Source organism: Aquila chrysaetos, chromosome 3 (genome assembly GCF_900496995.4).
Source record: "Aquila chrysaetos chrysaetos chromosome 3, bAquChr1.4, whole genome shotgun sequence".
NCBI lineage: Eukaryota > Metazoa > Chordata > Aves > Accipitriformes > Accipitridae > Aquila > Aquila chrysaetos.
In genome coordinates, this window is record NC_044006.1 from 19,711,818 (window position 1) to 19,736,257 (window position 24,440).

The following is a 24,440-nucleotide window of genomic DNA, read 5'->3' on the forward strand; positions in this document are numbered from 1 at the left end:
TAAGAAAAAAATAACCCTGACTGGCAATTCCATTGCTACAGGCTGTACCCCTGACCATTAGGCAGACAACAGATCTCGTAGCCATTTCATAGCAATGTTCCTGAAAAAGACTGACTTTCTTTGGCTCTTTGGAGCAATAAAAGGATAAGCTACATTTACTGTCCACTGCTGTTCTGGAAGACAGATGTAACCCCTTGAGAAGATGAGAAACTAAGTATTCTATTTATTTCTAGCAGGGCCCCATTGAGTGTGGATCAAAATGATGAAGAAATTATTGGCTCTGTAGAGACCAAAACGAAAGGACATTTGTCACATGCACGTTGCATTGACATTTTAAGCAGTTATACACTCCTAGGAATCTCAATTTCATTTTTCAGAATATACTTTATAGAAATATTTTTTACAAGAACTTTATTTTACAGAATAAAGCATTATTATTTCCCTCTCTTTTAATATTAAATAGCAGATGAGATTATTATGTATACTAACAGTGCAGCTAACACCATTTTGGTTGGCCCTCAGACTGAGCATCATGTGCTATGCCGTATCATTTGAAAGATGACAGCAATGGATGGAGCCACATTTGGAAATGAACCAATGATAGCTGGAGCTGCACTGCATAAATCTCATAGATCCACATGTAAAGCAGAAAGTATGTTTAAATTGCAGTAATTCTGTTCTGTTTTGAAGGACTCAAATTGTGCATGACTCTTCTTCCTTCAGGATGGCAGGAAAAAGACAAGACAATGTTAATTCTCTCTTTTTATTTTCTGCCGATGACTTCAAGCTCCATATTGGCTATTTTGTCTTCTGGTATTTGCCTGCATTGATTCTCTACTGCTCCATTAAAGGAATGTTTCTGTTATTTCCAAGCGATAGCTATACCTAGTTTCTCCTGAAGGAAATAAAGCCTGTCCTTTCTTATCACTGTACAGGCTGGTTCATAGATTATGAATGAGTGATGACTCTCACCTGGTAAGTCCCAGTTTTCAGCCTGGTGTATGAACAAGTTCTGATGCTGGATCTTGGGCTACTCCAACCCATGTTTATCTGAGAACAGTGCAGGGATGATCGTCAGCCAGCGTGTCCAATCTTGGAAGATTTCTTCAGAAAAGGATTATTTGATACTGTGTTTTTAGATTCTGCTGCACGCTGATGCCATGCTGTTTGCAAATAAGGCATTGGATAAATTTTCTAATGAGGGACAATTAGAAGAGTGTGGTTTGTTTAGCAAGGCAAAGTAAAGGTTGGAAAAAGAAATGACTGCTGCCTATAAATAATCCAAGAGGCAAGAAGCACAGCACTAGGGAAGAAAAGCATTCATGCAAGGTAATGAAAACTATTTGCATACGAGCAAAAAGGTATAAAGGGGTACCAATATGTATGGATAGACTGGAAATTTGATGAGGTTGAATCACTTGGGCTGTCAGGCCTATAGTAGCCTCCTGGGGTGAACAGCAGATACAAAAAACCAAGCTCTATTTGCAATTGCATTCCAACACATTTATGGGAAGGGAGTTTGAAGTGGTGCCCAGATAGTGAGGACGGGATCTGTGCACCTGATGGGTCTATGCCAATTCAGCATCCCTGACACTTGCATATTAAGAAAAGTCTATCAGTGAAATGGAGAAGGGGACAGCGGGATAAACTGGTGGGTGAGACTGGATGAGACCATTGGCTGTAAAGCAAGGAGAAACGTAAAAGCCACGAGAAGGAGGTGCAACTTTCACAAGTGCACTGGGATAAGTATGCTCTCCGTTCATAGAATTACATTAAAATAATTTTCTCCTGTCAATGCCAGCTGAAAAATGAAGCTTCAAATGAAAAAGGCTTGGGAGACACTCCTACTGAGCAGCTACAGCAAGATGTGCAGTCAACCAGGCAGTATTGCTCTACTTGCCCGTAAAGGAGGCAAAAGCCTCAAATTTCTTTAAAAAAAAAAAAAGCACAGTTTGCGCCCGGCTAGGCTGACGAGGAGGAGTAAGGGAAGGTGGCAGGGCCGCCACGGCTGGATGCACTCCCTACACGCCACACACGGAAACCCTGGGCAGCACGACCACACGCAAGGGTTCAGACCGAGAGCCCGGGGGTGCAGCACGCGAAGCCAGGCCTACTCCCGGAACCGGGAAAGGGAGAGCCAGCCCAGCCGCGGCCCGAATCAGGCCCTGCGAACCTTCCCGCTCCCCGCTCTCTCCCTCACAAAGAAGGGAGGCCGCGACGGAGAGTAGGGAGAGCAGGGCAGCCTGCTGTCTGATTGGATAGCACTCCTGTCAATCAATGCCCGCTGCCGCGCGGGACGGAAGGTTGTGCGCACGCGCGCGCCTCCCTCCGCCCGTCGTGCCTGCCTCGGATACGGCAGGGGCTGGTGCGGGGGGGGCACGCCCCCGTGGCACGTGACTGCGCGGCGGGCGTGGGCGCGCGGCCGCCTCGCGCATGCGCATCCGCGGCGGGCGCTGAAATTCAAATCTGAGGAGCGGTTGGGGTGGTGGTTTCGCCACTCTCGGGCGGCCTGAGGGAGCGTGAGCAGCAGCAGCAGCAGCAGCAGCGATGGACCCGTTCACTGAGGTGAGGGCATGGCGCAGGCCGGCCCCCGAGCGGTGAGCTGTGGAGGGGGCGCGCCTGGGGCTTGATCCGGGGCGGGGGCGAGTTGTCAGGGGCGGGGGCCGCAGGGACAGAGGGCAGCAATGGCCTGTCGGGGGCCGCAGGAGAGCTGCTCCTTGTGGCCGGGCTCTGGGGACGGAATAATTTGTCCCAGCCCTGGCTCCTGGCTAAGGCCTGTCAGCGCCCCTCATCCCCGTTGACGTTACTGCGGGGGGGTTGTGGGCCTGTAGCCAGCCTCTTTCCCTTCAATGGGGAGACGCTTCTCTGCCCCCTCGTCTTGCTTGTGCTGGCACCTCCAATTTTGTAGCCGCCCAGGCGTTTGTGGGGCGTCAGATCTCTTCCAGGAGAGGGCGGAGGGGTTATTCATGCAAGGGTTTGTGAAGGAGAGGACCTTTTCTCAAGCGGGCTGATACATGACTGCGTTTCCTAGCGCTTTAGTGTTTGCTTTTCACGTGAGTCTGGCAGATAAGTATTTCGGCTGAAACAGAAGGGACCCTGAAAGCTAATGGGAGTGGTATTGACGCACATTGTGCCTGCCGTATCTAAAGGTCGAGTGTGAAGTTTGCCCAAAGCAGCGACCATCTCATTAAAAATGCGTCCTATTTGACTTTATTGCCACCTGTGATTGGTCACTTTCATTGGCAGGCACAGTTCCTCTTTTTTAAAAAAAAGTAGTTGTCAGTTGTCAGGGTGGATTTGCATGTGTGTGCTTGAGTTTTACAGAGGCAAAATTGTAACAAAATGAATGGAACTGACCGACTTGAATTTGTATGCAGGTTGGAGTTTCTTAAAGATGCTGTGCTGTACTCTGATTTTATGTGTGACAGATGAAAAGCTGTGGAGCTATCTTGTGACTGCTTTGAGAAATGTCATAGTAGAAATGGCTTTCAGTCCACAGCCTGCCTAAACAGAAACCTAAACTACTTTAGCAAAAAACACAAATCAAATATGTTGGTGAAATATTCTCTCCTCCCCATGAAAACAACCTGTATATCAAACTGACATACTTTAAATAAATTGAGTGCCCAAAAAAGGAGACTGCACAGATATGATTTAAAAAACTGAAGAGAAAGTATTGATCTGAACATATTTTCTAAATCTGTTATGCCAAGGCAGATTTACCCTACTCCCATGTAAAGGCTTGCTAAGTATAAACATCTAAAACCTCCTTCCTTAGTTGCTAGTGAGTGACATGATCTGACTAGTCTTAAAGAAACTTCAAGTCCGTACTACTGAATCAAGTTTAAAATGGTTTTGCATGCTGGGAGATATTCCAACCTCAACACGCCCTTCTTGTAGATAACTGACTTTGAAAAGTTATGACCAACTGTGAGGCCACTCCTCAGAGTAAACTTTATTCAAATGTGAGCTTGTCTTGCAGAGTGCTTAGAATGTTGCCTTATCAAGAATGTTTATGCTGTGGAGGACATTGCACTGTTAGTCAGATTTTTACACAATATTAGTGTATTAGTATTGAAGTTTAATAACTTTTCTCAAAAAAGTTTTCTGAAAAGGAAGCTTTTTACCACCTACTATGAAGTATTTATGTTCTGTGTTGTTTTTTTTTTCTTTTAATATAACCTTTCATTAGCTAAACTACTTTCAGATAATCTTTGACTACAAATTACCATGCTCTGTTACTTGCAGGGAAGTGGTGAAGCCTTGTAAGTGTTGATTATGTAAAGCAGTGTAATTTGATCCTTAATTGGCCAAAGCATGCTGTTAATTCAGTGTTTGCTGATCACTTTACAGTAACAAATTTTGTCCCGGTCTTACTGAATTTGAGCTCAAATAAATCTTGCTCTAAGATTCAGTGGAATGCTTTCAAATCAGACAGTTCTGAAATAATGTTTCTTTTGATTAATCTTACAAGCAGAAACTAATAACCTTCTGAATCTCAACCAAATTATTAATACAGAACGCACTGAGGAGGTGGTGCAGTGAATACTTTTTTAGGGTCACAATGAGCATACTATTTGTGATTCAGTTTATAGCTGACTGTATAATTCACATTTCTTGCACAAAAGGCTTTGTGTTTGGTACTACAGAATGTTACAAATAGTCTAGTTTATTTTGCACTTTGAAGTACTTATTCATAGAGCCAAGTATGGTTTCCTAGCATGCAGGATGACAAAAGAGAAGTGAGTGATGCAATTGCTCGGGGAAAATTTGCATATGTGAAGTTTGGAGTTAACTGTTCCTTCAATCTCATGGATAAATTTGCTCCCTTTGCTGCATTCTGCTAGTAAAGAAGGACAGTTAGAACAAATTCTTCCAAACACATATGGGCCTGAGTATCTTCTCTAACACTGCTAAAAATGTACTTTAAAACATAGTTTTTTAAAACCAAGATTCCCCATCAACGTTTAAAGTGGGAAGGCCTTTTCTGACTTTTAGAAGGTGCTTCTACAACACAAACAGTGATTCTCTAACTGCAACTTAGTAGTTCCCAGATTCCTAGATGTAATGAAATAGGTATATCCTACTCTGAAACTTTGGCTGTTGTCAGAACACTTGGAGAATGTACTTGTAGCAAATACCCTTTTCATGAATTTGAAAAGTAAGTCTCAAGTTCTGGTGACTGGCTTACTCATCATGTGTAATAGCAGAGTTTGAATTATGGTGGTTGCAAGGAAAACTTGAGATACAAAAAGCCAATAGGAGCTGGAGTTCAACAACAGAGGCGTGCATTCTTGGGAAGTGACATCCTATTTGTAATAACTGAAACTCCATTTTACTGAACTAGCAAAACAGAAAGGAATGTGACTGCATTTGAAAGAACTGTAGGAATACTGTTGCGGGAGATCTACTTAACTTTGTGCAAGAAGAACAGTTAGTTTATATAGCCTTTAAGATTTTATTTATGTGGGTATTACCTGCACTTTGTAGCTCTGCCTTTTGGAGGTTTAAATAAGGAAACTTGACTTGTCGACACAACTAGCATTGAAGGCACTCCTGGCATTTCATGTCGTCATCCCTCCCCACTTTTTTTTCTTTCTTCTCCCCCCAAATCCTCCTTTTCTATGGAAGTTAGGCAAGCTGATTTTTGCTTTCACAAAAAACTGTTGAGATTGACGTTCCATTTGTCCTGTGTTGCCCTACAATGGAACATTGTTTAAGACTTCAGCCTTAGACAGTTAAAAATGTGAAATGTGTATTTAATTGCTGTGCAACAGGACACGTAATGGCTGGCACAGTTCTCACAATGATTTATGTGCCACCAAACAAGTGCAGTTTATATGCTTCCCTTTAAAGGCCATTAGTTCAATCTCACAATTGCTTGTCTCAAAATGCCTTAAAACCTAGATCAAAGGAGTAATTAAGTATCATTTAGGTGTGATCAAACTGAGTGATAATGCAGTATTTTAAAAAAAAACAGAACACAATCTTGTACTTCATCCAATTATTTAAAACTTGGATGCTATAAGGAATCATTTTTCTACTAGTGTGGAACATTTACTAAAACAGCTCTGTGGTATGGAATATGATCATAGTATTCAAATTTCCAATGGATAGGGAATGAAAGAGAATGTTGTTAGGAAGCTTAATTGGTATATCTTTATATGTTCCTTTGTATACAGATATATTGTGATAAATAGCCTGTTTATTAAGACAACTAGTTATAACATCAGTCTATTCTTAAAACTTAAGCTTGAGGAAGAGAAAGTCACCTTTTGATTTAGAAGGTGTAATAGTAACATTTTCTTAAAGTATTAACAACCGTGCATTTAATTTGTTGAAATTTTTGTTATGACCACTTGGCAGCTAGTTCAATGTTGATTATTTTCTTAGAGGGTTAGTGCCAATCAGGTGATTTGACGATGTGCTTTAGTGAGGTGCCAAAAAAAACCTACTAGCAAGACTTGACAGTTCAAGACTGTCACGTGGTGATTCAGTAAAAAAAAAAACAAAACTACTTTCAAATGTTTTTGATTACTTCAGGCTCTGTAGAAGCCTCTCTTCTCTCTCCCCCCCCCCCCCCTTTTTTTTTTTAAAAAAAAAAATTCTGCCATTGCTTGTGTCTCTTTAGCCCGGTTTCCTTTGAAAGCCAAGCTAATGGGAGGCACTAGTTGATTTTGACTGGAACTTTGAATCTGCTGGCTGGCTACACCTCTTCTTAATAAAAGAGTAGGGGTGTCAAACTTAGCTGCTTCTACAATTTTCATGAAAGTTTGTGGCTAGGTGAAAAGACACAAACTATTGCTTCTGTGAAGAAAATGCTGCAGCCTCTTGTCTGTCTGGTAGGCCAAAGAACTTCAGATAACCTGCAAACATGTGCTGACTGGCCAGATAGCAAGGAGGTAGCTTGTAATGTGCTACAGTGTGAGCTACCTTTTATCTAACAGGTACTTGTGGAATACAGGAGAAGCTGTGGGCATTGCAATGGTGAAATCAAAGCATGGAGATCAGAGGTTATCACAGTGAGAAAGAGGAGGTAGACAGAAAAAACATGTAGTTGGCAGGGTAGAAAACATGTCTTGTTTGTTCTGCTTTCAGGAGGGACAGCCAATCAGAAAACCAGGCTTTGAATATTTCTATCGTGTTGCATTACAGTAGATCAGTTAGCAACATCTGAGAGCTGCGCTTGTCCTAATGTAGCTTTCACTATAAATTTCTGGTATTGTGGATCTTAGTATATGCTATATAAAATTCAAACATTTTTAATTTGAGCTATTACTAGTTAACACACTTATTGCAATGTATGGTAACACATGATTTATTGACTTCTCAGAAACTCCTTGAAAGAACCCGTGCCCGGAGAGAGAACCTGCAGAAGAAAATGGCTGAGCGGCCCAAGACAGGACTGAGACCCACAATGCAGACCAAGAGGGTCAGAGAGCCTTTGTTAGAAACTGGTAACCAGGCACCTCTTCCTGGTGAAGAAGGTATTTTGCAACAAGTTTAATAAAGATTGTCTTTTGATATAAGTCCCATGTCCTTTTTTTCTAAGGGCAAGTGAAAACTCTTTGTGTTTATCTTAAACATTGATGGATGCAGTTACCTGACCACTGGGAATGAATATGGCTAACGTTTAGCTTAACCTGAGAGCAGATGCTCTAAGTAATTAGTAACTTATTTAAAAATAACTGTATAATGCCAAAGATAGTGCCTTGTCCTTGGTAGAATTTGGGAAGGGCAGTTTTTTGGGAGGCATATCATTGCATAACAGTTTTGTGCTATCTCTGAAAATATTTTAGATTGTTTAAATACTAATTTGCTTGAATACTCTGACCTGTACAGTGAAACCTGGTACAAAGCCATCACCATCAAAGAGGCTCTGCCCTAACAATATGGAGACTCAAGCTTCCAGTTCGGAGAACATACAGCCAGTTCCCTCAAGTTCCACAAGCAATCATTATCCTGAGATGACTTCAGAGTTGCATGTAACTGCTTCTAACAGGGCTTCATTGGTTCAGCCTCTTGAGAAAGGAAAAACAAACACCAAGTCAGAAACTCCTGCAGTCCTTTCAGTCAAAACACGTATGCAGAAATTGGCAGAACAGCGACGCTACTGGGATAGCGAGGGTATATTTCACTTGCTAAGCATTATTGGTATTTCTCAGCATTTGCATTGTGATTATGTTTGCTAGCAGAAGATAATTTTGTGTGTGTGAATGCTAATGTTTTTGTAAAGAATTCTTAGCACTGGGGAAGACCTAAAATAATGAAACTGTTGATTGCAGCTTCATTTTATACATATTTTTTTTTCCCCTACTAATGTGATACCTTGCTCATAACAACAATGACATAAAACTAGTAAACTGCTTGGTTAGAAATGTGTTGTCTTTGCAATGAGCTTTAATTTGACTTGATTAGTCTCAATGCCTTCAGAGCTAGTAGCTTGATTCTGTTCATGGAAAGAACATCTAACTTGATAAACTTAATACATAACAAAATGCAAAAGATGCAAATGTAACTCAATATATTTTATTAGCAAAATAAATGTGTTTTCTTTTTCCAGATCCCTCTGAATGTGTTCCTCTGTCTCCCCTCCAGTCAAAAGATCTGTCTGTTTCTCCACCTAAGCAGACATCTAGTGCCCTGGCAAGTGATACCCCTATTGGGAGAAGAGGCCGTTTAGCTAACCTTGCTGCTACAATTGGTTCCTGGGAAGATGACCTAAGTCATCCATCTGCAAAGCAAAACAATGCACAAGAACAGCCTGGCACTACTTGTTTATCCAAATTGTCCACTACAAGTGGAGCATCTGCTAGAATCAATAGTAGCAGTGTAAAGCAGGAAGCTGCATCCTGTTCTCAAAGGCTTGTTGAGGCTTCTATTAATAAACCAGCAAACTCAAAGACAGAGGTGAGTGTCTGATTTAGTTGCTGATTAAAAATTGATTTGAGTATCGGGGGGACAAATGTTAACCCATAAGTATTTAATCTGAATTTAAAGAGTTGATGTGAGCAACCTTAGTCTATTTACAACTTTTGCTTTATTGCAATCCCACATGCCCTTTTCTAATAGCAGACCTGAAACACCTTAGAATCCCTTTTATTGATACTTAAAGACGAGTGTACTTAAGTTGTGTAAAAGTTGATGTCAAAGTAATTGGTTGCTGCCCTTTGACCATGATAAGGGGGCTTCTTGCACAGATATTGGGTGTCACTCTAACTTCATGTAGTTGCTTAACTTAAACTGTAAATATTTATTGCTGTATGAAAATTTAGTCAGAATGCTGAAATTAGCAGTACCAGATACCTGTTGTTCAATTTATGCCATTTATGAAATGACAATATCTGCCATGTGCAGTCTTGTTTAGGGAAATGTGGGAAAATACCTAAAGTAGCTGGCAAAAGTACCTGGAATCAAATGCTGAAACAATTTGAAAAACTGGATTAAAAAAAAAAAAATCTACAAAAAGCTTATAGCACTTGTTCTCAGCTTTTTCTATTGTTGATGGAATAGGTGTGTTATGTTATAGTATGCTATGCAGAATGCTTTCATTCTTTTTCCTCTTGAGAGAATAAGAATGTATAGTCTCATCTTAACATTATTCCTTTTTTCCTTGTTAAGGATTCAAACAATTTTTTAACACAATCCTCAAGAGTCACTGTTCCCTGTTCTAAAGAATCTGAACTACGACAACAGCTAACAGAGAATCCCTGCAGCCCTCAGAAAGCTGAAAAGCGTACACAAACAGCAAAATCAACTTTGCCTCAACCAGTTCAGTCCAAAGTAGAGCCAGTCAAAGGAACACATGTGCAACTTGAACCTAAGGCTAAACCCACAACACCAGGTAAGCTGTTTTTCAGCGTCAATAAATGTTCATTCAAATTAGGCTTGTGTCCTGTGTTGAAAACTACAAATTGATTAAGAATTTATGGTAACATATTAGGTAATGCTTATTTTGTGCTGTAACTTGAGTAAAGTCCTGAAGAGCTCTGTGATAGTTATCATAAATGAACACCTTCCATATTTTGCAAGGGTATTTTTTTGGACACAATTTTAGTAACTCTTGAGCAAAATCAATGTAACTTTTCTCTCTATGTAAAAATGTATCCTGGTAGCATCAGTTAATTGAGACTATTCAAAGCTTCTTTAAAATTGTTGGATACTATGTGTATCCAACTGATATCAGGTAAAGAGTCTGCATATGTTAGAAGAAATCAAAGCTAAATGTCACATAGATGTTCTAACTTTGCATAGTGTCTTTCTTTTCAGTGGTAGTTTTATGTTGAAGCAAGTGATCATGCCCAGTTTTAAATTCAACTGCTTCTTGGGTCAGAAACTTGGACCAACAACTTGAACTCTTTGAACCGATGGCCAGTAGAGCAAGCGTGTGTCTCTAGATACGCTGACAATAAAAGACAAGCTCAATAAAGTGGGGCGGATGCCAAACAATGTATCTGCATTATGTACTAGAATGCTCATTTACGTGAATGATGCAAGTGAGGCTGGTTGTAGAGGAAATGTTGAGAAAGCAAGCCAGTTTAAATAACTGGTGGAGCACATGTGGATTTTAAGAGAAGGACATCTATTAGCTCTGATTTGCTGCTTTATTAATTTCAGTGTTCTGTTACTGTGGTGATTTGCACTTCAGGTTTAATTTGTATAAACTATAATGGAGCAAAAGCTGTAAAGGAGACAGCCTAATTGCTTCATTGAGAACCTTCAGCAGGATGCAAAATTGCAGTGATTTCGTTCTGTGGTTTTGAGAGTTTCTTTCAAGGCAAAACAATTGTTTTTGTAGGGGGATCAGGAATTAAGCCCTTCCTGGAACGCTTTGGGGAGCGCTGTCAAGAGCGTAGTGCACAGAGTCCTGCTACGAATACTTCAGGGTGCAGAACACCCATTGTTACCCCAAATACAAGGACAATCCAGGAAAGGCTTCTCAAACAAAATGAGAATTCCTCTACTGCCAGTTTAGCACTCCAGCTTAAGCAGGTATGACTTGCTATGTTCATAGCTTGCTTATAAGCTTGGGGAAGATTCTTACTGCCCTGCACCTACCTAAGGAATTTGAAATGCTTTGACATCTTAAAGCTGTCAGCTTTTCCCCTGTTCCCCTTTATTTGCTTAGGAACGTGAACGAGAACTTGCATGCCTTCGTGGCCGGTTTGATAGGGGCAATCTGTGGAGTGCGGAGAAAAGTGATAGTTCGAAGAGAAAACTTCCAGAAGCTAAAATGGTAATGTTACCTCCACGTATCAAAAGATGATAGTCTGTGAATTGCTTTAACATGTTCTGAACACAGGGACAGATGTGCAAATGTAAATAAAAGATAAAAACATATGCTTTGTGAATGCCCAGGCTGTGCAACACTGCTTGTCAAGTGGTTTGTGTGATTATTAACAAATTATTAGATTTTTTTTTCCTCCTGCAGAATCAATTCAGGAGACAAGTGGTGCTGCTTTGAGCCAATTGATTGACTTATTTATTTGATAAGTGTGGGGTTTTTATATTCTATAACTTTAAAAACAAAAGAAAGCTCCTTACACATACTCAATTTAGTATTTATGACTCCAGCGGAATTTCTTATATAAATAAATAGGATCCTTCATGATATTGGATAGGCAACATTTTTTTTTTTCCTAGCGGGTGTTAAAATGTGTTTCTGTCTGGCAGTTTTTTTAGTCACTTTGACCATTACCTCCTGAATGTACTATGGTTTTATTTTTGCCAGGAAAGCCAATCTCAGGCTAGTCCAAAACATCCTCCTAGTTCAGATGCCACTGCTTTTGGATCAGCAGAAGACAAACCAGCAGGTGACATGCAAGCAAAGTCTCCCAGTGTGGAATCTTCAGGTAAGAACTGTCACTGCCTGTGGCTAATACTGGACGGAAGCACTACCCTTGACATTCATGAGCAGATAAAGAGGCGAGTAGCACTGATGTATATAACTGGACCTCTTATTTGGTCACTGATTTGTCTAAACCTTGTGTGATGATAATACTCTGCACTCTTATACCATTTGAAAGATTGGCAAGGCAAGACTGCCTTTTTGTTTCGCAGTGGGTTTACCTGTATTTCATACTTCCATGTATGATAAGTGTAGGGAGAATGAATGAGAATTGTCAGTTACAGATTTAATCTATACTGTACCTGAGTATCCAAATTTCCACAATAATCTAATGGGAGGGAACTCTTCCCTTGTCAGTATCCCCTTATGCTGTTAATTCTTAGAGTAGGGGATGTGAAAATAATTCAGAGATGCTCGTGACATCCTTTGTGGTGCTTACTGAATTGTCCTGGTTTTGGCTGGGATAGACTTAATTTTCTTTCTAGTAGCTGGTATAGTGTTATGTTTTGAGTTCAGTATGAGAAGAATGTTGATAACACACTGATGTTTTCAGTTGTTGCTAGTGTTTATATTAACTCAAGGATTTGTCAGCTTCTCATGCCCAGCCAGCAAGAAGGCTGGAGGGACACAAAAAGTTGGGAGGGGACACAGTCAGGACAGCTGACCCAAACTGGCCAAATGGGTATTCCATATCATGTGACATCATGCCCAGTATATAAACTGGGTGGGGAGTTGGCCTCGGGCAGGGGGTGGATTGCTGCTGGGGAACTAACTGGGCATCGGTTGGCAAGTGGTGAGCAATCGCATTGTGCATCGCTTGTTTTTATTATTATTGTCATTTTATTATTGTTGTTATCATTATTAGTTTCTTCCTTTCTGTTCTATTAAACTGTTCTTATCTCAGCCCACAAGTTTTACCTTTTTCCTTCTGATTCTCTCCCCCATCTCACTAGGTGGGGGAGAGTGAGTGAGCGGTTGCATGGTGCTTAGTTGCTGCCTGCGGTTAAACCACAACATGAGTGGAATAGCCTCCTGTTCTCTGTGGAAAAAAGAGTGAACTTAGTTAATGCTGCTTATGGGCATTACGGGCAAACAGGCTATCAAATGTGCTTCTAGCAAAACAGGATGATATCCTGCTGTTGGGTTTTGGTGTGGGGTTTTTTTGTTAGTTTGTTTTTTAAATTTTCCCTTTTTGCTCTGGAGTGGCTGCACTCTACTATTGTTTCAGCATTGTTTCTTGTGCTATCAGCTTTCTGATTATGAGATAGAAGTCTAGCTGTACAGGTTGTGGAGGGTATGTATTCTAATGCTTTTTTTTGACAGCAAGCTAACTGGAATACTTAATCTAGTGGGCTGTTTGTAAGTTGTCAGCTGTACTATCAAAACTCCAAAATTCAATAACTAAAAAAAAAAAAAAAATAAATCAAAAGCTAGACATAATCTTCAGTGACTTCTTTTTTATAAACGACTTAGATGCTTCTAAATGTGAACAGACTGATAAACCCAGTCCTCTGAAGATCACTGAGCCAAAGAGCCCTGTAAAAGCGATGTCTATCTCAAAACTTGAACAACTAGCTGAGAAACCGAAAGGTTAGTATTGAGTAGGTATATATTAATGCACTTAGCTATCTGTTGCCACTTGTCCAGCAGAGTGTTAATATCCTTCAAGTCTGAACAATTAATTTGCCATACATCTGCTGGTGCTCATGTGTGTTTTGTAACAAGGTTTATGTAAAACAAATCGGGAAACTTCTTTTATCATTATCCTTCTCTGGTGACATTCAAGTCTTCAAGGAATATTAAAAAGCTGATACTAAAAGTTTCTTGCGAAAGGACAGAAATGACTGCTCTACCATGGGACTTGCAGTTAAGTTTCAGACCTGTTTGAACTAAAATGTTGAAACTTGTTGAACAAGTGCATCTTTTTATTCCCTCACTGTATCAATTACGCAGTATATGTGCTAATAGTATATTAAAATAAGGATGGAAGTATACTTTAGAATTCTATATGCCTGACTATAATAAGGGCTTTTTAATCAAAGTTACCTGAAAAGCAAAAATAGTTGGCTTACCTGTTAACATCTTTCTGCTCACTTAATGAGAATGAAGAGTTCAGTCTTGATGCTACTGATATTTTATAAACATCACCTTTCAGATGAAGTATACGAAATTGAAATGAGTGTGGATGATGAGATGAATAGCTCAAAAGTGATAAATGAAATTTTTGAAGTTCTTCAAGAGGATGGTCCAGACATAGAAAAGCTGAAGAAAGAAATGAGCATGAGCTTGGAAGGTGAAAGTGATGAGGAGGAGCAGGAAGAGTCACTGAATATTTCATCAATGTCTCTGTTAACCCCTCTAGTGGAATCTGTTGGTCCAGAGGTGAGCATTATGAGGAGGTGGGGAAGGGCTTGTTTATCACAGAGATGTACAATTTGCTTGTGAATGGTGATGTTTTGTTGTTTTGTGATACCTGGGCAAATAGAGAAGTTACAAATGACACTTTGCTGATGAAAACATAATGAGGTAAAGTTATTTTCCTCTGAAAATAGCATAGCATATGGGATGCTCTGCTAAGCAAGTGGTTTAACTTCTGCTAAATCAAGCTTGAGTATATACATCTATTACTTGTGCTGGACTTCCAGTGGTATACATGCATTCAGTGAAGTGGTTACTGATGAAAATCTGAAGAGAAGTAATTATGTAATATACCAGTTTGGAAACTAAGGGTAAAATCTTCTTGAGTTCAGTGATCTATTGGTGTCTTTGAAATAAATAAATTAGCTTGCTCCATGTCCTAGGAAATATTTGTAAAATGTCTGTTAAATAGTATTAAGCAGCCTCCAAATTTACTGTTTATATGCAAAACAAGTAAAGGTGAGAGAAAACAGATAATGATTAATGTGGACAGATATCTGTAATATAACCTGTTCTTCTCCCCAGGCCTTTGTCTCTCCTTGTAAGTCAACTGTTGAAGGTAGTAGTATCAGTGATATAAGTCTGAAGTCTGAAAAATTCCAAAGGACTAAAGTCCCCAGGGCAGAATCCGGAGACAGTATTGGCTCTATGTCAGAAGATCGCAACCTTCTATATAGGTAATAAACACAAAACCCCACGCCTGATTCTGTAAGAGTACAAATTAAGACACTGGCTTTCTTGACTCTTCTAACGAAGCATACTGCTTAAACTACAAACAAAGCTTTTTTTCTAAGATCTCTGCCTTTATCAAAGATTGTCTCTGTGTAGTCTTTATGTTGCTTAAACTTAAAATGAGCTGATAGAATGCTTTTTTTTTAAAGCCATTTAGGCAAGTTAGAAAACATACATATATATATATATATATATATGTATGTATATAAAAAAAAACTTGCCACGCCTGTGAAACATTTAATGGGGTTTCCTCTTTTAAAAGCGTTGATGCATATAGGTCTCAAAGATTTAAAGAAACTGATCGTCCTTCAATAAAGCAAATCATTGTTCGCAAAGAAGATGTTACTTCTAAATTAGAAATGAAAAAGAATGGCCCATCTGATCAAGTCAATATCAAAAAGAAAATGCAGGTATCTAATACACTTAAAATTGTTTTCCTAATTTACTATTTCCTCACTTAATTTCCCCTGTGAATGTCCAGGACATTGACGTACTGCTTAGAACTGCAGAATTAGGTTGTTAGCATAAATCTCTAACAATAGGGAATGATACTGCATAATTTGAACAGCTAATGCATCTCTTAGAAGGATCATGCTATGGAGTAAGTCTGGAGAGAACAAGCTATTGTTTTGAGAAGGGGATGGGGAATCTATATCTTATTACTGCCTTTGAATTAGGCAGGATTCATAACTAAATACTTTCAGTAGGCAATATTCTGATCTTTCTGAGCCTTGTTCACCTACATTGCTGAATTTCTGGTTAACTGCTCCTTCCTGTGGTGAAGGGAAGACTAGACTGGATATGGAGTGTACAAGCATTGAAGTTATTGATTCCCCACCATATTTAAATCACCTCTGATGTCAAAACATGTTGTGCTGCAATATTCTTTTGCAGAAGTAACTGTAAACTGCAAGATTTTTGTAGTTTACTATCTAAATGGTCTGACTTTTCTGAAGCATAGCCCCAAACATGCTAATCTCAAGACATTTCCATGTTTGAATGTAACACTAAATCTCTCTCTTCTTGCTAATTATTTTTACTACTGGTTTACTCTAGGAGCTGAATAATGAGATCAACATGCAGCAGACAGTGATTCATCAAGCCAGTCAAGCTCTGAACTGCTGTTTTGATGAGGAACATGGAAAAGGGTCACAAGAAGAAGCAGAGGCAGAGAGACTTCTTCTCCTTGCAAGTAGGTTTTTAGACTCAAGTTCAATTCTTTGTTGTGAACACTTTGAAAAGAATTTATGAACTCTGGCAATGTATTTATTATGCTACCTTGTAGCCACTTACTTATAGTTCTTCACCTGGAAAACAGGAGAGGATAATATCTGTTCTGTCTCAGCTTCTATAGGGAAGAGGACATTTTTGGTATCTTTATTGTCCCTAATACTCCTCCTATTCTGGAAGATGATTAACATTTCTGCTGCATTTTACATACTTATGGCAAAAAAAAAAAAAAATTATTCAGGACTACTTGTTCCTCTATTACAACTATAATGAATTGATTTTTCTATGCAGCTGAGAAGAGAACTGCTTTATTGGAAGAACTGAATAAACTGAAGAGTGAGGGACCTCATAGTAAAAGAAATAAAGCTGCTTCTACATCCACTGAATTTGCTCCATCCAGGGGATCTGTTTCCATTTCAGAAATGCGTCTACCTCTAAAAGCAGACTTTGTGTGTGGTACGGTTCAAAAGCCAGGTAAAACTAGCCACTGAAAGCTTTACGCCTTCCCTCATCCTTCCTACACATATTTCTGGTTCATTCTCGGTTTTTTGTCTTCTGTGTTGGTGTTTCTCAGAACTCTGGGAGCAATGAAAATTTAGCAATTACATTGAATTGATCTGCTTTTTGGCTAAGTTTTTTCAAATTTTTCCACGGTTGTTTTAGTTGCATCCTTTTCTGGCTTGTGAGGTTCAAGAAACTTATCAAGACTTTCCCAGCCAGTCTTAAGATCTTTGTGGTCCTCTGTAACCTGTTGGGGAGGAAGTAGAATTTTGTATCTCAGGTTGTCTTCTTTCTTTCTGCCTTGGAATTTTTTTGATGGATGCAAGTCTAGCACTAAATATCACTAAATAAATTCTGACCTCTGTGGTGTGAAATGCTCATTAAGGCTCAATTTTCTACAGTCCTTCTGTTAACAGCCCAAAATACTTAACTTACAAAGACTAGTCTTCCATTATCTTGTCACATTTAAGTCATTAAAGCATTAAAATGTGGATTTGTTTCTTCTTTTGTTCCGGAAGAATATCTGGCAATATCTCTCTGTAGGTCTAGAGACTTATCCTGGAACATAACAACTCCCTGACAGAAGCTTACTTAAAGAATCTGCAAGCCTACCTGTGCTATTTTATATAATGCTACAGAATATGACTGTAGCTAGACAGGTTCCTACTTCTTGCCTCACTAAAACTTGAGGACAAACGTCATTGGACAAACTCTTGTTTAATATTGGTTGCAAAACCTTCTACTAATGAATTCACATGTCTGTCTTGTTTTCTTGTTTAACTGTCCTATGAGATGTAAAGTGTGTGTTTTATATATTCAAATAAAACCACAGCCAACAATATAAATGTAAATATCTGACCTAACTTACACCCCCACCCCACTCCCGACATGTTACAGTTCTTGTTGCATAAGAGAATTCATCTCTGTTTATAGGAAAGCCTCCCTAATGGTTACAAAAATATAAGTTTCATTTCTATCAGTAATTCTCAAAACCAAATTGTCTAAATAAACAACTATGAACTATTTGTCATCAAAACTTTATTCTGGAAGTGCAGCATTTGCTATACATTGTGTACCAGAAGCTCTATTAAGTACTTTCATCTCTGAAGAGAACATCAAATAAAAAGAGTACAAATTGATGCTTACTGCAGTCTTCAACAGTTGTTCTGAAAGTTGTGACTTGTCCTATACAACAGAGCATTCAAACTGTTTTGGCTTGTTTGTGTTGTGTTTTTAGTTTGTTTTTTTAATGCGGTATGACATTATGCAATGCTTTCTTGCTTTACTGCTCAACAATTTGCTGCACAAATTCCAAATTATGTCCTGACACTATTGAGATGTGTGCTTGTGGTAATCTTTCTTTTTTTTCCCCTTATGTGAAAAGTTAGGGAAATGAGTTGTCTGGATAACCAGTTCCTTCATAGGACTGAAAAAAGCATGAGAACGGGCAGTAGTGAAAGCTGCTGTCTAGTTAAGCTGGCAGGCCTAGAGAGTACAACAGAGTGTAATGAACTAAGATTAACTGATGAATCTGACAAAGTTCTTCCTCTCCCCTCTCATGTACTGGGTAGTGTAGGTCTGGCCTGAGATGCCCAGGCAGCAATGCAGTTGTGAATCCTGTGGAGACAGTAGGAAAAATAGATTGTTTTAAGAGTAAGTTTATAAGCAAATCTTGACTGTAACCAAGTGTTTAAGTGGGGTGAAACAGAGATGTGTTTAATGGCAATGCAGTACTTGAGGGTTTTTAGATACTTGGACACCTCTGGCTAACAAACCCATCTGATATGTATTTACAGAAGCAGCAAATTACTACTATGTAATAATACTGAGATCTGGAGCAGAAAACATGGTTGCAACTCCATTAGCAAGTACTGCCAGCTCCCTGAATGGAGACGCTCTTACTTTTACTACGACATTTATTATGTAAGTATAAAGAAACTGTTTCGGAACCAGTTTCAACTCTGATGGTGGAGCATGCGTAAAAAGGTTTAAAATCTTCTTATAAGGATGGCATATTCTGCAAACAAATACGGTGAGATCTTGTGGTATCGGTATTTCTTGCTTCAAGAAATAGCTGGAATGCACTTCTCTCAAAAGAGTGGTCTAGACTTATTCTACTATCCATCAGCTAATTTGTCTCTTGCTTTTTCTACTTTTGTTCTCTCCTGGAATATCTGCAATGATAGATGGATTGCTCTGCCTGAGCTGATGTGTTTTTTCTCTTTTGCAGCAACTAACTTTTTATATAGCTATTTGGTTTTGGTATCTGGAAAAAAATAGTACTCTTAAAACTAAAACTTCAACTCTCATATATTAGCTAAAAAGGTGTTGCGAGTTCAAATGGATGGTTGTTAGTAAAAGTCTTCCAAAATAAATAAGCAAACTCCCTTTTTTAAGTCCAAGCCAACAGGAATTTTCACTTAAAGCTCTTTACTCAAAAAACCCAATCTCTGTTTCTAGAAACATGTGCCAGCAGTGGACTGAAGGGTGCAATCTGAGAAATGGTAGATGTATTCAATCTGAGAAATTGTAGATGCATTCTATCTGCCCCTGTTCTCTCTCCCCTTTTGTTCTTTGAGTTCTTGCTTTTGCTTCTCAAAGGCATCTTGAAATAGTAATACATTCAAGTCTTAAAACCAGCAATGCTGCTTGCACTGAAGAGTACTATTGTAGAAGTGAAAGGATCTCAAACAGCCATATTGGCCTGCAGGAGCAAACTGTGACTTACTAATAAGAGATTAGCTATTAGTCAGCACTATGGCTAAGCTTCTCTTGTGTACAACCTAGCTGCTGCCTTGGACAGTTTTAAGGAGCTAAGAAGTAAAGAGTAACTTAAAAAAAAAAAAAAAAAAACAACCAAAACAAAACAAAAAAAACCCACAACAAAAACAAACACACACCCCCAACAACGCTTTTTGTTTCAGTCTGTGTTTAACTTATTTTTTTCCCCTTTCTTCCTTTTTAGGCATGATGTGTCAAATGACTTTGAAATAAATATAGAAGTTTACAGTTTGGTATGTATTGGTTCCTGTCAAGAGGATGTGTAAGGGATAAGGATGTGTTGTACTTTCTTAATACCTTCTTGCCTTACAGGTGCAGAGAAAAGAAGTTACAAGCACTGATAAAAGGAAAAAGGCAAATAAATCTAAGGTAAATGAAACATGAAAATCAGTATGTTGTATTTCAACAGAAGGTACACTAGGAAGACTGCAGTGTTCAGGGAGAACTGACTAATAGTCTTAGAAAATCTGTTGCTTGCTTTTACTCTTGTTCTTTCTTGGAACATCTGCAATGACAGATGGGTTATGGAGTCCTGCAGCTATTAGTAGATTGGACCTGCAGCACTTGGTTGAGTCTGAAATATATTGGAGAGGAAGGAGAAGTCATCTTACTAGTTCTGCCAAATGCTGTGCTTTGGAAACTTTTATTTATTAGGTGTGGTGCCTCTAATAGTGATTTAGTGCCCTTATTCTCCACTTTATTTAAACTACACCAGTCAATATGCCCTATCCTGCACTTTGATTTGTCTTAAAGGCTCTATTGGTCAACTGCAACACTTTTCTTTCTTCCCAGTGTTAAGTAAAAGCACTAGATGCTTATTTTTTAAAGAAAATTATTTAACTCCTTTAACATAAACATTTCAGCTTGGATAGGGTGTACATTTCAAGTGTTTGTGCTTTATTAAGGCTTTGTGAACCCAGACAGGCCAGTGGCTTTCAGGAGGTGGTTGGAGGGTTTTTTAGGGTTTTGTTTTTAGTTGTTTTTTTTTTCCTTCTTGTCATTCTAATAGCTGTGCACACAGCGTATTAATGATTTTTAGGCTTGATTTCTTCCTGGTCAAGATATCTGTCACTTAATAAAAACAAGAAACTTGAGTGTCTTTCAAAACAGTTGGAATGAGTACTAAAATCCTGTCTCTGCAAACAGAAATAGGAACTTTAATATTTACTTACATTTGGCACAGTGAAAACATGCTTCCACCTATCCCCCAGTAAAACCAGTTTGAAGTCTGGGGTTTCTTTCTCTCCTGTGCTGTAGTTTAGAGGAATCTTTACTTAAAACTGAATGTTTTTGTGGCACTGTAGGTAAGTTGTTGATGTGGGATTATCGGTTTGCTGATGACATCCTGTATATGCTTTTTGACAAGCTTCTCATACTTGTCTTTCAGCTTCAAGAATAGATGAGTACATAATTCCAGTTCATGTTTAATACACAGTCTCACTTAAACTTTGAGATTTTTCCACTTCAAAATATAGATAATGTACAACAGTAGCACATTGAACATCTCTGTACTTACATTGTTAACTCTTATCTTTAACAAGCAAATGTAACTTTGAAGCCCTGTTACATGAAGGAAAAAGGTCTACTAAGATTGGCTTTTTTCAAACACATGCTGTCCATCCCAAGTTAATGTATACCTAAACTTTTTTGCAGTAAATATTTCTTTAATATGTAGCATTCCTTCCACTGAAATACATCCCGTCAAAAAACAAGACTTACTCATTACAACAACTAGTATCCATTCAAAATTTATTTAGATAAGCCTTCAGTAGTTTCACTGTCTAATTTTCACGCTAACATGGACAAATTCAGTAGCAACTGCATTTATCATCTTATATTCTTTTGTAGGTTATCACTCCAAAGAGGTTATTAACATCTATTACCTCTGTAAGTATGAATGTAATATTGTAGCAAGATCTGGTTATGACTACTTTCAAAGGCTATGTTCTCACACTGAATAAGGCTGTGCCCATAGTAGGCTCTTTGTGTCCCTTGGTTGAAACTATAAACTGTCCAGCTTTCTGCCAAACTCTTCAGCCATCAGCTCAAGAAATAGGTAACAGCTCTAAATATGTAATGCTGGCAATATGCAGTTACTACACACTTATTCAGACTTGCTTTTCAGGTTGTTTTTGTTTGTTTTTAAAGTACTTCAGATCTAGTTTCTTTCTAACCTAGCTTAGTCTTCTGTAGAAATTGTCAGAAATTACTTTTCCACTAAGCTTTTGTTTCTCTCTCTCTTTCTAGAAAAGCACCCTTCTTACTCCAGGTAAGTGAAATCTAAACATCTTATGCCAAGATGGATAATCTACACTTGCTGTCTAAAGCAGTGTATCAATAAATAATACTTGTAACAGATGATAATTTGGGAGTAATAAACACAGAATTATGTCAGTTTGCCAGCCCAGAAGCTGGCCCTGTGTTTATTTCTGAGTTACCATTATATTTAATGGAAGATCTCTTCACAAAATCAAAGTTAGTATCTTGTAAAAGATGCCTGTAGCTTACATCCTTCTCCTGAAAAGGTGAACTCAAACAAATTTTAAGATTTTTAAACTAGAGTCTGATGTCAACAAAGTAATACAGAGCAAACTTGAAAATATGAACAGATTCTGAAGTATTGCTTGTGTGTAGTGTTTTTATATTTCTGACTCTTGGGGGAGAAGTACAGTATCTCCGAGTGTTTTTCTAGCTACATAAAAATGTGTTATACACTTGTCTGACTACAGTATAAGATACTTGACCTAGCTTTAGTACAAATTGCAGCAATAAGGAGCTCATGAACTAACTCTGGAATGTCTACCATGCTGCTACAACTAGTCAGATTCCTGTGCCTGAGCTATAGCACTTGTTTCTATTGATATAGGTGTGCAAAGAGGAATATAGGTGTGCAAATTCTGGAAGACTGCAGCGTGTCACTTGGACAGGTTAAGAGATTTGAAAGTCATGTTCCTACTGCAGGGCATGTGTGCTTTGTAGTGTGCCCTAGAGTGCTCTCTGTCCCCCTGAGACTTCTTAAAATGCTTTGTCTTCTCATTTGTGAATAATTCAAAACTTCTTTCTGAAAGAAAAGATCTATTGAGGAGGAATGGTGTGCATCAACATACTGTCTGAACGTGCTGCTGGGCTGCACTGCAAAGAGTACTTCTCCTGGAGTACTGAATAGGGCACACACACAGTAGTACAAATAAAGCCTTTTTAGGCCTTGCAGCAGCCTGATTGCGTGTTGTGTTATGACTTGACTTTAATTTCTTTCTCCACAGCCATGGCCAGTCCAGGTGGCCCTAATGCTGTACGCACTACTAATTTCATCCTTGTTGGATCCCACAAGCTATTGCTGTCTTCTGTAGGAAATGCCAAATTTGCATTGGACAAGGTAATGGAAATTATTGGTTACTAATCCAAAGGTAATTGCATACTACTAAAGAAATGAATATGAGTCTGGGTTTACTGTTTTCAGGAGAAATTACCATCCTAGAACTGAAATATACAGGTTTATATATATATATGTTATTTATGTATATGTTTAAAAAATTTATGTATAGTTGTTACTCATATTTAATTTCGTATGTCTAAATGTAATTTTGAGGTACAACAGAAAAAGACATGTCAGATGTTCTTTCTTTTCTGTAGCTCAATGTAAGGTATAGTTATGCAAAGATAATGGAGGCATTTAGTTACTGATTTGCTTTCACTCAAAAAAATATTGATGTATGCAGTTGGCATCTCTGTAAGTGGTCTTCATATTGTTTGTTGCTCTTACAGTCTTGTAGTTATCACTAAATAAGACACTAAGCATGTTTTAATGATAATGAAGTATTTGAAATTTTCTGCATTTAATTTACTTTAAAATTGCTGTTTGAATATACTTAGGAGTATGAGTTTCTTTTCATATCCCAATTAAATTTGTAGAAGCAAACCGTCTTAATATTTTTTGAAAGAGAGCTGTTATTGAGTTTTATACCATTAGTTCCTTGTCTAAACAGAATATGTTTATTGGCTCTTACCGTTAGAAGTTAAAAAATACATTCTTACATTCATTGCAATCTCTAACCTTGTAATATCTTATATCTAAAACCTATTTTAATAGGTGTTTATGCCAGCAGCTACCCTAAACTAACTTAAATTAATTCAAAAGTTACTACATCTTATGGTAGTACTAAATTACAGCTTTATCTATCCAAACAGCAGCATAAGAATGAATTTTCTTCTTGGCTAATTAAGTCTTATTGTGATGATAGTAGTATTGCAATCATAGATTCTGAGAGATGAAGTAACAAGAATTGGTTGTTTGCGCATAAGATTAGAACCAAAATATCGCAATAATCCCAACTTGCTTTTTAGAAGTTTTACTTTTTGCAGATAGAAGCAGATTCCTTTACTGAAACAGTTCTTAGAGCTTAACAGTTGAATTACACTGCTGTTACTGACTGTGTGAACTTTAGAAGTACCAAATTTGGTTCTTCAGAATAAGTGTTCCTCTTAGCCAGAACTACATGTAGAAATCTTACTTTGTGTATGGCTTGGTTATTGGAAACCCCTTGCTCTTAGAATTATGGGAATCAGCTTTCACATTATATTCAGCAATTTGGGTTTGAACTTTTTTAGTTTACTCTTTAGGATAGGACAGTGGACTGGACTAGTAAGCTGTCCAGTCTAGTAAGCTAGTAAGCACAAGCACAAGGTTCAAATAGAATTCCAGGGAAACCATCACTTGGTTAATTTTTTCCAGGTGCAAACTTTGACAGTTATGAAAAAGAATTCCTCTTTTTCTCAGATAATTTAACAAAAAAATTATGACCTCTGTGGAGCTTCAGTTTTGACTTGGCCTGTGGCTGTACCAGACAGCTGCTTTTTAACTTGCTCCATGCATTTGTAATACAGAACAAACTGCTGCCACAGTAGGGTTTTTGAGTTTCATTCCTCCCTT

The 24,440-nt window shown here is 38.4% G+C and overlaps 1 protein-coding gene across 1 annotated transcript in view; it reads left to right on the forward strand.

Annotated features, from left to right (window-relative positions):
• Nucleotides 1–2,459: 2,459 nt before the first annotated feature.
• ANLN (anillin actin binding protein) overlaps nucleotides 2,460–24,440 on the forward strand; it is a 33,442-nt gene continuing 11,461 nt past the window's right edge. Inside the window, exons 1-20 of the mRNA XM_030009023.2 lie at nucleotides 2,460–2,565; nucleotides 7,334–7,487; nucleotides 7,843–8,127; nucleotides 8,564–8,910; nucleotides 9,622–9,844; nucleotides 10,799–10,992; nucleotides 11,129–11,236; nucleotides 11,732–11,852; nucleotides 13,322–13,438; nucleotides 14,004–14,230; nucleotides 14,792–14,943; nucleotides 15,261–15,408; nucleotides 16,055–16,190; nucleotides 16,520–16,702; nucleotides 18,526–18,652; nucleotides 19,695–19,743; nucleotides 19,823–19,879; nucleotides 21,359–21,397; nucleotides 21,758–21,779; nucleotides 22,774–22,886. Of these exons, the coding sequence (XP_029864883.1) occupies nucleotides 2,548–2,565; nucleotides 7,334–7,487; nucleotides 7,843–8,127; nucleotides 8,564–8,910; nucleotides 9,622–9,844; nucleotides 10,799–10,992; nucleotides 11,129–11,236; nucleotides 11,732–11,852; nucleotides 13,322–13,438; nucleotides 14,004–14,230; nucleotides 14,792–14,943; nucleotides 15,261–15,408; nucleotides 16,055–16,190; nucleotides 16,520–16,702; nucleotides 18,526–18,652; nucleotides 19,695–19,743; nucleotides 19,823–19,879; nucleotides 21,359–21,397; nucleotides 21,758–21,779; nucleotides 22,774–22,886 (2,820 nt within the window). The 5' untranslated portion in view covers nucleotides 2,460–2,547. The remainder of the gene's footprint in view (nucleotides 2,566–7,333; nucleotides 7,488–7,842; nucleotides 8,128–8,563; nucleotides 8,911–9,621; nucleotides 9,845–10,798; nucleotides 10,993–11,128; nucleotides 11,237–11,731; nucleotides 11,853–13,321; nucleotides 13,439–14,003; nucleotides 14,231–14,791; nucleotides 14,944–15,260; nucleotides 15,409–16,054; nucleotides 16,191–16,519; nucleotides 16,703–18,525; nucleotides 18,653–19,694; nucleotides 19,744–19,822; nucleotides 19,880–21,358; nucleotides 21,398–21,757; nucleotides 21,780–22,773; nucleotides 22,887–24,440) is intronic.